The following is an 11,323-nucleotide window of genomic DNA, read 5'->3' as shown; positions in this document are numbered from 1 at the left end:
ATTCAACGGTCATATAGCTTTCAGTTTTGGTGATTTTTCTTAAAGATGATTTTTGAGAGCTAAAAACAACAGTTTGGATTGTTTAAAAACAAATGCAAAGTGATCCAAACAAACAAGTGAAACCTCAAATTTACGGGGCGAGAGATTTGAATCTGGATGCAAGAGGGCGCACACACTGTCCTCGTCAAACCTACAATCTTATGAAGGGAAACATAAGTAGTACATAACAAGTTAGATGTCCTAATAACAAGTCGTAGCAAGAAAATATACATAAGCTGCCGATTGGTACTAAACAAAATATTCATAAGTCAGATTAAGGGCTCCCCCATTCCACTACTATTCCTTCACTCTAAGAGAACCGAGTCTCGAACTTCAAACTGATGCCCATGCTGAACAGCTCCTGGCACAGTAACTTCGCTCCGTACGGGACGTTTGCCTTGACAAGATCATCTGCAGAATTGCAATTCCGGCAGTAGGGACCCCTGATCTTGCGTCCTCCTTCAACTGATCGTTGGATCACATTAGCTACATGTTCGCATTTCTGACAGATATACACCTGGGAGGAGTCGCTGAGAGTGAAAAGGCGCTCATGCAAGTTTGCTGAAGCTCCGTGGGCTATTAGGCAGTCACGTTCCATTTCTCCAAACTTGATCCCTCCAAATCGCTTCCGATCTGCCACTGGTTGACGGGTGAGAGGGTGGACTGGCCCAGTGTTCCTGAACTTTACTTTGTCTTCAGACATGTGAATCAGGCGCTGGTAAAAGGTTGGGCCCATGAATATGAGGGAACGAGCCATTTTACCGGTTCCACCATTGTATACTCTCTCTTTTCCACATCTTGAAAATCCAGCCCTGACGTACATAGTAAACAATACATGAACAACTCTAATTCATTCAACGGGGAAAATAGAAAAGAACATCTGCTTATATGCCAGAACAATTCAGACATGAGACTTCCGCTTTAAAAGTTTTATGCAGTCTACTAACTAATAAAATCTAAGTTGCAAAGGAACCGATAACTGAAAAGCGAAGGGTCGAAATGATTGTGCTCAGAAACCTTAAGGGAAAAAAACCACATTCAGTTGTACGAAGTGAATTTATGCAGGGTACCATGGCACATACTCAGGACAACACGGTGAAGAAAGCTTTTACCATTCTTTTATATAGCAACAAACATTCAGTAAAAATTCAGACTAATTTAACAAGCCGTGTATTAAATTGCACATTGAATATCCAGAGAGAAATTTCAACAGAAAATGCCATGGCTGAGAGTCTGAGAAGTAAAATTATGCCAGGGTGGAATGTGAAATTAAAATGGACTGTTTAACGGCGGTGCAGCTGAAGTATACAAGTCATGAATTAGAATGACAGAGTTACCTATGCAGTTGTTCTGCGATGTCATCGACAGACAGAGTAGAGAACGGGGTGGCATATTTCTTTGAACCACCAGAGGCGATTCCCTTCCCTAAAGCAGCTTCTAAGAGTTGACCAGGAGTTTGTCTTGATGGAAATGCATGGGGATTTATCACAATATCTGGAACTATCCCCTGTACTGTGAAAGGGAAGTTCTCTTGAGACTCCAGAAAACCTAGAACACCCTTTTGCCCATGCATGCTGGAGAACTTGTCTCCAAGACACGGTGAGCGAACCTATTCAAAAAGTGACAAATGTAATTAGCGAATGGAAATTCTTAAACTGGACTTGTTAAAAACAATAGGCATGCCTTTAAAAAATATTATTTCAGTCAGATTTACCTGTCTCATAGAAACAACGGCAAAGTTCTTTCCATCATCATTAGAAGAAAGCACAACCTTCTGAACCATTCCCCTTTCGGTGTGCTTCAGTTTGATGCTATGATCAGCTCCTGACTCACTGCACCTCCCAATGATGATATCGCCACTCTGCAAGTTTGCACCAACGTAGGGAAAGCCATCTTCATCGAGATTGTCAACCCGACCAAACTTGCTCTGCATCTTGCCAAAATTGACACAATCATCAGGCTTCCGCCTTTTCTCCAGGGAGTGCTTGTTGTCAACCTCAGCCTTGTAACTTCTGATATGCTCAGATCGGAACATACCACGTTCCAGTGATGCCCGATTCATTACTATGCTATCTTCTTGGTTGAACCCCAAGTGAACATTGACTGCCACAATCGCGTTCTGACCATTGTACAATTCGGGCTTCGGCAAAACTCTGTTTTTACCCAGTTGGTGTCCTGGCTTGCCAAGGCAGTCAGACGTCATTGTCTGAAAAAGTGACCTCTGGGGGTAGTGCAGTTGGTGAGACAGTGTATCCACTCGAAGGTTGGGATTTGTGGTAGAAAACCCAATAGCCTGCGACGAGTGCTTCTGAGCCTGGTAGAGGACCCTCCTTGCATGGTCATGATTCGCAAATGGGATAATGCTACAGCTTAAACCCAACAGGAATGACATGTCCAGCTCACAATGTGTGTACTTTACAGCAGATTTTCCCTTTTCTTCCATGAACAGATATTTAATGCCCCATGCAGTACTACAGTCTTCCTCTTCTTCAGCTCCAATAAGCTCGATTATTCCTTTGTTAAGGAAATACTTGAACGGATGCTTTTCCCCTTTCAATGCTTTTATCTTGTTCAAATTCTCAACCACCAAGAGAGGGCGTAGGATCCTTCCAGCATCAGAATATACTCGTACTTCTCCTTGCTTTTCATCTCTTTTGATTTCCACCTAAGAGAAAATTGACCATAATTAGGTATCCATCATAAAAATGCAAGCTAATTGCTTATTAGTGAAGGAAAATAACTGTATAAATAGCAGGTGATATGAAAACTGATTCTAATAACTGAGATATGCATCATAAGTACATGCTACTGGCTTACTAGAAAACCATTGTATGAAGAGCAGTTGACCTAAATTTTTCCAAGGAATGCAGACGTCCATCATCTATTTACTTACTACGAATGAAAAATATTGTAGAATTAGCAGGTAAATTAAAACTTTGAGGACTACGTAAAGGTTGATTGCTTATAAGCAAAGAATGAGCAAATTAGAATCCCTAATTAAAAGACAGAAGTATCAAACAGGCAGGAAAGAAAAACCAACTCAATAAAGCAAATGTAAATAGATCAGGAAAGCATCCAACAATAGCTAGCTTCTTGGGAATCAAATAATACAGAATTATGAAGTATACCCTTGGAAATAAAGAGACCAACTAAAAAATAAAAAGGTTATACTAGAACACGAAATACTGTGATAAACAATGCTCCTAAAGCTGTAATATAATATTAATCTTTACGCATTGTAATTCAAAATGTCTCCCTAAACTGAAGCACAAAGAAATTATGGCCATCATAACAAGACCAAAGCAATTTGAAATTTGAAACTCATCAATGGGATTGAACAATAGAAAACCTGAGGTGGCAACTTTTTCCTACGTCGCATCCTCCTGAGTTCCGAGACAAATGAGAGGGAATCTTCACAAACTCCAACCCAATCCCCATTCAGAAAAACTTTGAACTTCCCTTGCAGTGAGGTAGAAGTATCATCCACCAATTTTTCCATTCCACAGAGAGACAATTCCGGTAGTAGAGACTCCAATATATTCGTACTTACTATTGTGGTGGTAGCCAAATTTTTTACAAGCCCACAATTCTCACCATCCGGAGTTGAGAGAAAACATACTTTACCCCAGTGGGAAGGATGCCTGCATCCACAAGGTTCTGTAAGCCACACTTTCAATTGTCCAAATATCTCACAAACAAAAAAAAGTAAAAACCCCAAGGATTTAATGCAGCAGATATTTTATAGAGCATGCAGTTAGTAAGAGAATGGCAAACTACTTACAGTACATAATTCATTCCAATGAAACCTAAACTCATTTACAACTGAAACTAATTTATTGTGTTTTTGGTGTTGATATATGGAATGGGATGACAAAGGTTCTAATAGTGTAAGGAAGAACTTTCAACTGAAAAAAAAAAAAAAAAAATCAATCTAAGAGCAAAGCATTTTTAAGCTAAAGCTATATTCTTTGAACCACCGACTAGGATAAAGCTCTTGCACGACAGCAGGAAACATAAGTTGAAATAAGTTAAAAAGTTACTCACGGGTATCTGGCATCTCCAACCTTCCCTGTATATTGAACCTGCTGCCTTGTCTTCCGCATATCAATCATTGTCTGCAGCGGATTTGCTCTCCCAACTGTTGCCACTACACCAGACATCCTCTCCATTTTCTTGAAGGGATGACACCATGCTCCAGTTGAGAATGCTCTTGAAATGCCATTAGTAACTATGGAGGCATCTAGGTAGTGTTCAATTGGCCGCACAACCCGATCACCATAAAGGTCTCTCTGCAAGGCCTTTGCCATGCGCCGCCTTGCATGTCCAATATGCGCCTTTAGCTCTCGTTCGAGAAGCTCACCCGCCAAGTCCAACCTCTTGTTCCTAAAGTCATCCCTATTGTCACATTTCCTGCGACCAGCAGAGGCTTGTAACAGGGACTTCACCATATACCCAAGAAAGCGAGCCTTTTGCTTTAGACCTCTGAGATTGGGGAAAAGATACAAGCTGATGCACTCTTCCATGCTTTCCCCGGGTGGAAACGCAGTTTTCTTTATCACATCATCCACATATTTGAGGGCATTCTTCCCCCTACGGAAGCCTCCATCCACTTTTTCAGTAGCTTTATCGGCATCGCGAATTGAGGCAAAAAGTATGTTCAAAATGCTGGCATCTTCACTGCCATAATCAATCAGATCAATAACTTCTTTATCCGATGAAACACCAAGGGCAAAAAACCATACCCACACAGGGATTTCTGTCGACATGAAGTAAACAGTAAGGACTTTCTCTACTCCTTCAATGTTTTCAAGTTTAGAAATCCCGACTAGTCTAATTATTAACCTATGCCTCTTCACCTCTGACCTATATGCTACTGTCAGACCCTGATTATTTGTAATGAGAAGTTTCTTCAGACAGCTCTGTTCTTGTGCAATAAATGTCTGCATCATAAATTATACAAATGTCATTAGAACTGCGTGGGAAAAGAAACATTACATTGCATAGCAGAGTCCCGTTAAACAATTTTAAAGGCATCAAGTAGGTTTGAACAAACAAAATTCTAGAAAAGTGATAAACTGACATTTCTACACATCGATTAACTGCAAATTTCATTTGCAATCATAATAGTGAGTTATCTGCATGTCAGAAATTAAATTAAGTTTTGGGCTCACCTTCTCTGCACCCTTGATAATAAAATAGCCTCCATGGTCAAAATCACAGTCACCTTTCTCAATGTCCCTCATCCAGCATAAGTCAGACTTCACCATCACAGGGACACTACCAACCGTAATGTCTCTGGTATCTGTACTTAAAATTTCCTTGTCAAGGAACCGTTCTTTTCCAGTCTTAAACTTATCACTGCTGACAAGTCGTTGATTATATACCTGGCACATTACAAATATCCACATATTATAAGACATTATGTAATGGGGAGATAAAAAGAAATATTTAAAGATTATTATCGTCCAAATTGGTTGTCAACATAGAAACTACACAAACAAGACACCCACCACATATGATACAGCTGGATGATAAATCAAACTACGGTATCATGATTTGTAATTATAGCAGTACTATTAAAGAATCGTGTCAAATAAATATATGTTAAATGCTTTTGCGAATTAGAGCTTGAAAATCATAACTAGATAAGTCGGACTATCTACAGTATAAAAAAAATGTCAAAATGAGACGGCAGAACTGCACTAAAATTTCATGCATCTACTGAACTTAATTATCAAATTCATTTACCTCGACAGTGATATTCACTTTCATCTTAGCGCAGTATGTCATGTTCTGAAGTCGGGCATGCCTAGGCAACATATTATACTCCTTATCATTGTCAGAACCACCCCAAAAACTTGGCCTACCAAGAGTAACCTTCCCAAACTTCACTAAAGCATAGCGCCATTCATTGTCTCCCTTCTTTGACGGGTCATAGCCAGGCTCCACTATAATCTCGCCAAAAGAACTGAAGACTCTTTGTATGCCATTTTGTATGAAGTCATTATATGAGTTGATTTGATGACTAATGAGGCCATACTCGTTGAAGAATGATGTTGCCGCCTCCTTACAGAAATTCTTCAGAAATCCTTCCCCAAGATCTTGCAGGCTAGTCGAGTAATCATACTCATCATCATAATCACTATCGTCAATGTCCATGTCAACACCATTTGTAAAACTTTCTCCCTTGCTGCTCATACCAATATCTCCCTTGGCATCCGATGACGCCCCCATTGGATTCAGAATCTGTCAATTAAGCAAAGGATAAGAAGACAAACAACAAAAATATAATATCAAATTGGCCATCCAATTATTAAAATAATACCACAATTGGTTGCAGAAAAACCCATAGTAAAGGAAAATGGGAATGAACTTCACATCTCTTGATCCCAAACAACATTAGCACTATTTAATAAGAACATGGCAAAATCAACATAGAAAAAGGACAATCAATTCTTTGAAGACAACATATAAAGCGTAACTTCTTAAACTCTTACATGTTAACCTTAAGAGGTGTTTGTTTGCCCTCACTAAGCTTCACTGGACTGGATTGGCTTAGCTGGGATTTCTAATCTGGTTGGAACAAGGATTAAGTTTAATGGGACCAAGTCGGACTCGTGCTGACTAAGTCCTTCACTACCAGTTCTTAGCTAGGCTGCCCGAAACATATGGGATTGCTAATCCCGTCTCTAAAGCCGCGTACAAAGTCTGCACGCTGCAAGTCGTCTGCAATCATGCTTCTCTGCAACTCTGTTTGGCCACCTATGCCCAGATCTGAAACCCACCACACCCACCGCCTAATTCTCAACATCCAACCACCAAAATTCGAAAAGAAAAACAATCCATTTGATAACAACAAACTCAATAGAAAAATTCTTCATTTTTCCCAGAAAATCAGAGGAGGCGCGAGAAACACAACGTGGCTGTGAAATCCATGGCACTGCAGAGAGGAGCCTCTGCACGATTTCAATTTTCCGTGGGATATGAAGTCACTGTTTTGAGGGAGGAGAGGGTGGAAAGGAAAAATAAGAAGAAAAAAAATGTGGAAAGGAAAAAATAAGAAAAAAATGTGGAAAGGAAAAAATGACTAAAAATTGTTTGATTCTCCAAAATAATTTAATCCGTAACTTAGTCCGATACTGCACCAAACGTTCCATTATTCTTATCCTACTTAATCCATGCCAAGCCAAGCCAATCCAACTTAGTCCCTAATGCTATTCCGGTACAACAAACGCACCCTAATAGAACAAGATATACATGTTAGATATGAACCATCATATTCAGCAACCCATTTTTGTTGTCTAAAAAGCCTTTGAATTCAATTATACAGTTACCAATTATCAATTTTATTTCAAAAATAACAACAAAAGAAATAAGTATAGCAATGCCCCCGTATACATGTCACACTTTCTATGCAAATCTTCATATTTCTTAATGGCACTTCCAACTTTGAGTTGGAAAACACCACCCGCAACAATGCGGAAATTGTGTATTCATAATTTCATATACACCTTAATTAAATTCTTTGGTATTCAAATTTCAAACTCAACCCTCATTTATTCTGGAATATCACATATTTCCATTAGGGTTTTGCCAGTTTGGTTTCAACTACTCTTTCCCTTCTCCACTACACAGTAAAAGGAAACACAATATTTTACATAAACACAATTTTCCAGGCACCTATTTCACAGAAAAATCAGGAAAATTAAAAATACTTCCAACCCAAAGCTAAAACCCTACCTAAACAAACACATTAAAAACCAGAATCCCTCCAGAAATTTTCGAAAATCAAAAAATAAAACCAGAAAAGTTAACAAATTTATCATCAAAAAAGCTCTGCTCCTAAAAGAAACACATGGCCGAAAAAAAAAATTAATACATAAATAAATAAAAAATTTAAAAACAGAGAGATGAATACAGACTTACAGTGAGCTCGATCGGAGTGAAAAAGGAACCCTAAAATCCCAGACCGTAGAAATGTTGGCTTCGAAACCTCCGAAAGTAGGGTTTACAAGCAATGCATGTGAGATTTTTGGGGAATTTTTCAGTCCTCACTCTCACAGCGTTGAGAAGAGAAAAATGGGTCGCAGCTTTTGAGGGGGAGAGAGAGAGAGAGGGAGAGAGAGGACTTTTGGATTGTGACGTTCCAGTCGAGAAGAGACCTTCTCTTTCACCAAATCAAGTGATCCGAACCTTTGAAATTTTATCCAACATAAAAAATTATTATAACTTTAAGAGATTAAAACAAGTGAACCGTTTGATGAAACTTCAAAGACCTGAAACACTTGATCCAGTGACCTTTGGTGGAAGAGATCCAACTGTTTCAGTGAGCACTGAGCTCTCCGAGGTTTTTTTTAGTGTGAACGGAATATGGGTGCATCACGTGTCATTATATAAATGATGTAATATATATGTTAAAAAATTAATAACGTAAGAAATAAAATTTTCTACCATTTATATAAAAATATGTGGTGTATCACATGTGTTCCGATCATAATGAAAAAAATTTCCTCTATCAGCTCGTTATTTATCGTAATTTTAGTATTTTTCTTTTTTGGCATTTACGACGTCGTCTTTGCTCTGGGGGGAAATGGTTTGGGCTTTGGGTTTTGTAATAACAGGCTGTGGAAAATGGGGAAGTGCAAGTTGGGAGTAGCAACCCGCGATTTACAAAAGCATATGCCAATCCTGTCAAGTAATTTACTTTTAAGCCGGTTTAAGTCGGTCCGGTTTAGTTTTAACCAGTTTTTTGAGATGTAAGAAAGGAACCTGGAGCAGACCGGTGCGGTTTGTTTTTTTGGACCGGTTTTGAATTTTTCGATCAACACGGTTTTTTAAACAATTCGATTCGGTTTTTCATTGCGGCCGTTTTTACGCCCACCCCTATCTCTAATTATCTTTGGCTTGGAGATCGAATAAATGAGGAAAAACTTAAGTACACAAATAAATAGGTTATACAAAATGAGAAAAACGGTGTATGGAAATTGTTTTTTTATATAATATAAGGAAAGACAAAAATATTTAGGTAAAACACCGTCTTAAAAGAATTGTATAGATAGAGAAATGCGCTCATGTTTGGCAAAAGATTTGATGGAAAAGAGATGAGTCATTACTTGTATTTCCTTCCACATTAATACTTAGTTTTCTCGCAGAGTACCGATGGATTAGTATAATTGGTAAAGTACAAGTTCGATTCTCTCAATTGTAACAAAATTTTCGCTAACTAGAACGGTAAATACACATCTCCAAACATACAACAATATATTAACAACTTTTGTATTATTATCTGATCGCATCATAAATTTCAAAGATGAATGACGTTGTACACAATAAACGATTCAAATATGAACCTTTCGTCACTACAAGAATTTTGAACATGAAAAATTTAGGCAGAGTGAATCTAGTCAAGCCGGCGAAGGAGGTACTCAACCTGAACGAGCTTCGTGAGCGGCATTATCCATTCTCCGTAGAGGCGAGAAACTATCAATGGATCAACCTTGTATGGTTCACTTACATTGCGTTGGTCAGTTCTAGTGTTGGCATTGTCCATCAGGCTTACTTCTTGCCCAAACACCATTGCCTTCTTCTCAACTCGTTTCTTCACCTTCTCTTCCACGTCCACAAAAGTCAACAATTTCATCAGACCCTCCCTATCCTGAAATATTCAAACCCTAATTTCATTAATTTTCTGATCAACCAAAGACTTCCCCAAATGGAATTACAAGGAAAATGGTAATCACGAACCTGAGCGCGAATCGCAGGCTCATAGTCTTGAGGGGAATCTTTAAACTTAACCTCGGCAACATAGTATCCGTAATGAATTCGTCTAGAGATAGCCTGTAGATGAAACAACATTCAGTTCAACGAGAATATATGTGCGATCAATTCATCTGAATTGAGAACTTGAAGCGACAAGTGCTTCTTTCTAGATGCATTCTTAAACACATCTCACAATAAGTAACATATGAGTTTGAAAAGTGCTTTTACAAAAGCGCTTATGAGTTTGGCGGAGAAAGTACTAGTGTGCTTTTGGATTACGAATGGACAAGGACTTAAAGCATATTTCTAATAAAGTACTTATAACGAAAGTTCTTGTATTGGCGGCATGAACCCTTCCACCAACCGCAATAGCATTAAAATAATTCAAAGTTAACTTCACCTGCAAGCAATCAAGATCATTAGAAGCAGTTGACGCATAGCTTCCATCGTCACCGGGGGCTGCAAACAGAGGAAGCAATTCGTCGAAATAGAAATCCCATATCTTTCCGTTTATGTTGATCGAAGCTGCAGCAGGATGCAATACCTATGCAAATTTAACCAATTATTTCCCAAAAAAATAAGAGTTCAAAGTTTTTCTAGTGACAAATTCAAAAGGAGAGAGTTAAACTTTCTGGGTAAATCCCACCAATTACCGGTGGATTTTCCGGTGGCGGCAGCAATGAAGGCGGTAAACTTTCCGGGGAAAACGGAAGTTCTTCGGGATTTTCATACCTACCAACCTGTTAATCAAGAGACAATGTTAGAGACGTACAACTTGAATGTCATATCATCATGTATTTCAATTCAATCAGGCACTATTGCCAATTTCATCACACGATTAAATTGGAATACCGCCGCCGTGACATCCCAGTTCCTCGGAAGTTCATCTCGAGAAAAAGATTATCGAAATGCAATTACCAATTACTGGTTATTAATAAGTATAGTTACCTTGGATTGGAGGGCTTCTGTTTCCTTAACAACGAACTGAAGCAGAGAACCAGAAAACGATGGAAACGCTTTCTCGTCGTACGCCGGAGAATTCAAAGGGAAGTTTGATCTCTGAATCAGCCGGTAAATTATGGTGTCTTCTTGTTTAATCAACGCCTCTCTCACTTTCTCAAGCGTCAAAGTATCGCTCTTGGAGTTCGCTTCCGCTGCCATTTCAATGTATAAAACGTAAGGAAATTGAAGACTGCCCCCTATTTTATTTTATTTTTTCTCTGGTGACTTTCTCGGGAAACAAACAGAAAGTTAGAAAGAGTGGGAAGGAAGGAAGAACTGGATTCTTTGATTGGTGGGAATGGGAGGGGGACGGCGGTGGGGGGTTTTATAAGCGGGCGGATAAAACAGAGAAGCGGGGGTGTGGGTCCACGTGGCACATGGTGACGTGTGTGCGTGTGTGGACAAGATTACACGGCGGCTTTTAATGAGTGGGACCTGCATATTTAAAAGTGCATTTTTCCTCACCATTATTAATGTGGTGTATATTTATCATTCTATTTATCACTGTTAGATGAGTTTGAAC

At 38.9% G+C, this 11,323-nt stretch overlaps 2 protein-coding genes across 2 annotated transcripts; both read right to left on the bottom strand.

The window, feature by feature from the left end:
* Window positions 1–100: 100 nt before the first annotated feature.
* On the bottom strand, window positions 101–8,414 carry LOC137717284 (DNA-directed RNA polymerases IV and V subunit 2). Its single transcript, XM_068456592.2, has 8 exons — window positions 7,966–8,414; window positions 5,788–6,285; window positions 5,211–5,423; window positions 4,084–4,979; window positions 3,389–3,680; window positions 1,754–2,704; window positions 1,377–1,648; window positions 101–851 (listed from the first exon to the last, which is right to left on the bottom strand). The coding sequence occupies exons 2-8, from the start codon at window positions 6,271–6,273 to the stop codon at window positions 350–352; spliced, it is 3,612 nt and encodes a 1,203-aa protein (XP_068312693.2). The 5' UTR covers window positions 6,274–6,285; window positions 7,966–8,414; the 3' UTR covers window positions 101–349.
* Window positions 8,415–9,301: 887 nt separating this feature from the next.
* On the bottom strand, window positions 9,302–11,114 carry LOC137718533 (chorismate mutase 2). Its single transcript, XM_068458085.2, has 5 exons — window positions 10,747–11,114; window positions 10,452–10,538; window positions 10,199–10,342; window positions 9,784–9,876; window positions 9,302–9,694 (listed from the first exon to the last, which is right to left on the bottom strand). The coding sequence occupies exons 1-5, from the start codon at window positions 10,957–10,959 to the stop codon at window positions 9,440–9,442; spliced, it is 792 nt and encodes a 263-aa protein (XP_068314186.2). The 5' UTR covers window positions 10,960–11,114; the 3' UTR covers window positions 9,302–9,439.
* Between the last annotated feature and the right edge of the window lie 209 nt (window positions 11,115–11,323).

The sequence above is a fragment of the Pyrus communis genome, chromosome 8, assembly GCF_041283825.1.
Source record: "Pyrus communis isolate YQ-2024b chromosome 8, ASM4128382v1, whole genome shotgun sequence".
Taxonomy (NCBI): Eukaryota; Viridiplantae; Streptophyta; class Magnoliopsida; order Rosales; family Rosaceae; genus Pyrus; species Pyrus communis.
This window is presented reverse-complemented; position numbering and strand designations above follow the sequence as displayed.

Coding starts and splice junctions, on each gene's coding strand:
- LOC137717284 (XM_068456592.2), bottom strand. CDS start 6,273: ATGGGGGCGTCATCGGATGCCAAGGGAGATATTGGTATGAGCAGCAAG. Junction 5,424..5,787: donor AAGTGAATATCACTGTCGAG/GTAAATGAATTT, acceptor GTAATGTGCCAG/GTATATAATCAACGACTTGT. Junction 2,705..3,388: donor GGAAAAAGTTGCCACCTCAG/GTTTTCTATTGT, acceptor ATTTTCTCTTAG/GTGGAAATCAAAAGAGATGA.
- LOC137718533 (XM_068458085.2), bottom strand. CDS start 10,959: ATGGCAGCGGAAGCGAACTCCAAGAGCGATACTTTGACGCTTGAGAAA. Junction 10,539..10,746: donor CAGAAGCCCTCCAATCCAAG/GTAACTATACTT, acceptor CTTGATTAACAG/GTTGGTAGGTATGAAAATCC. Junction 9,695..9,783: donor AGCCTGCGATTCGCGCTCAG/GTTCGTGATTAC, acceptor TGAATATTTCAG/GATAGGGAGGGTCTGATGAA.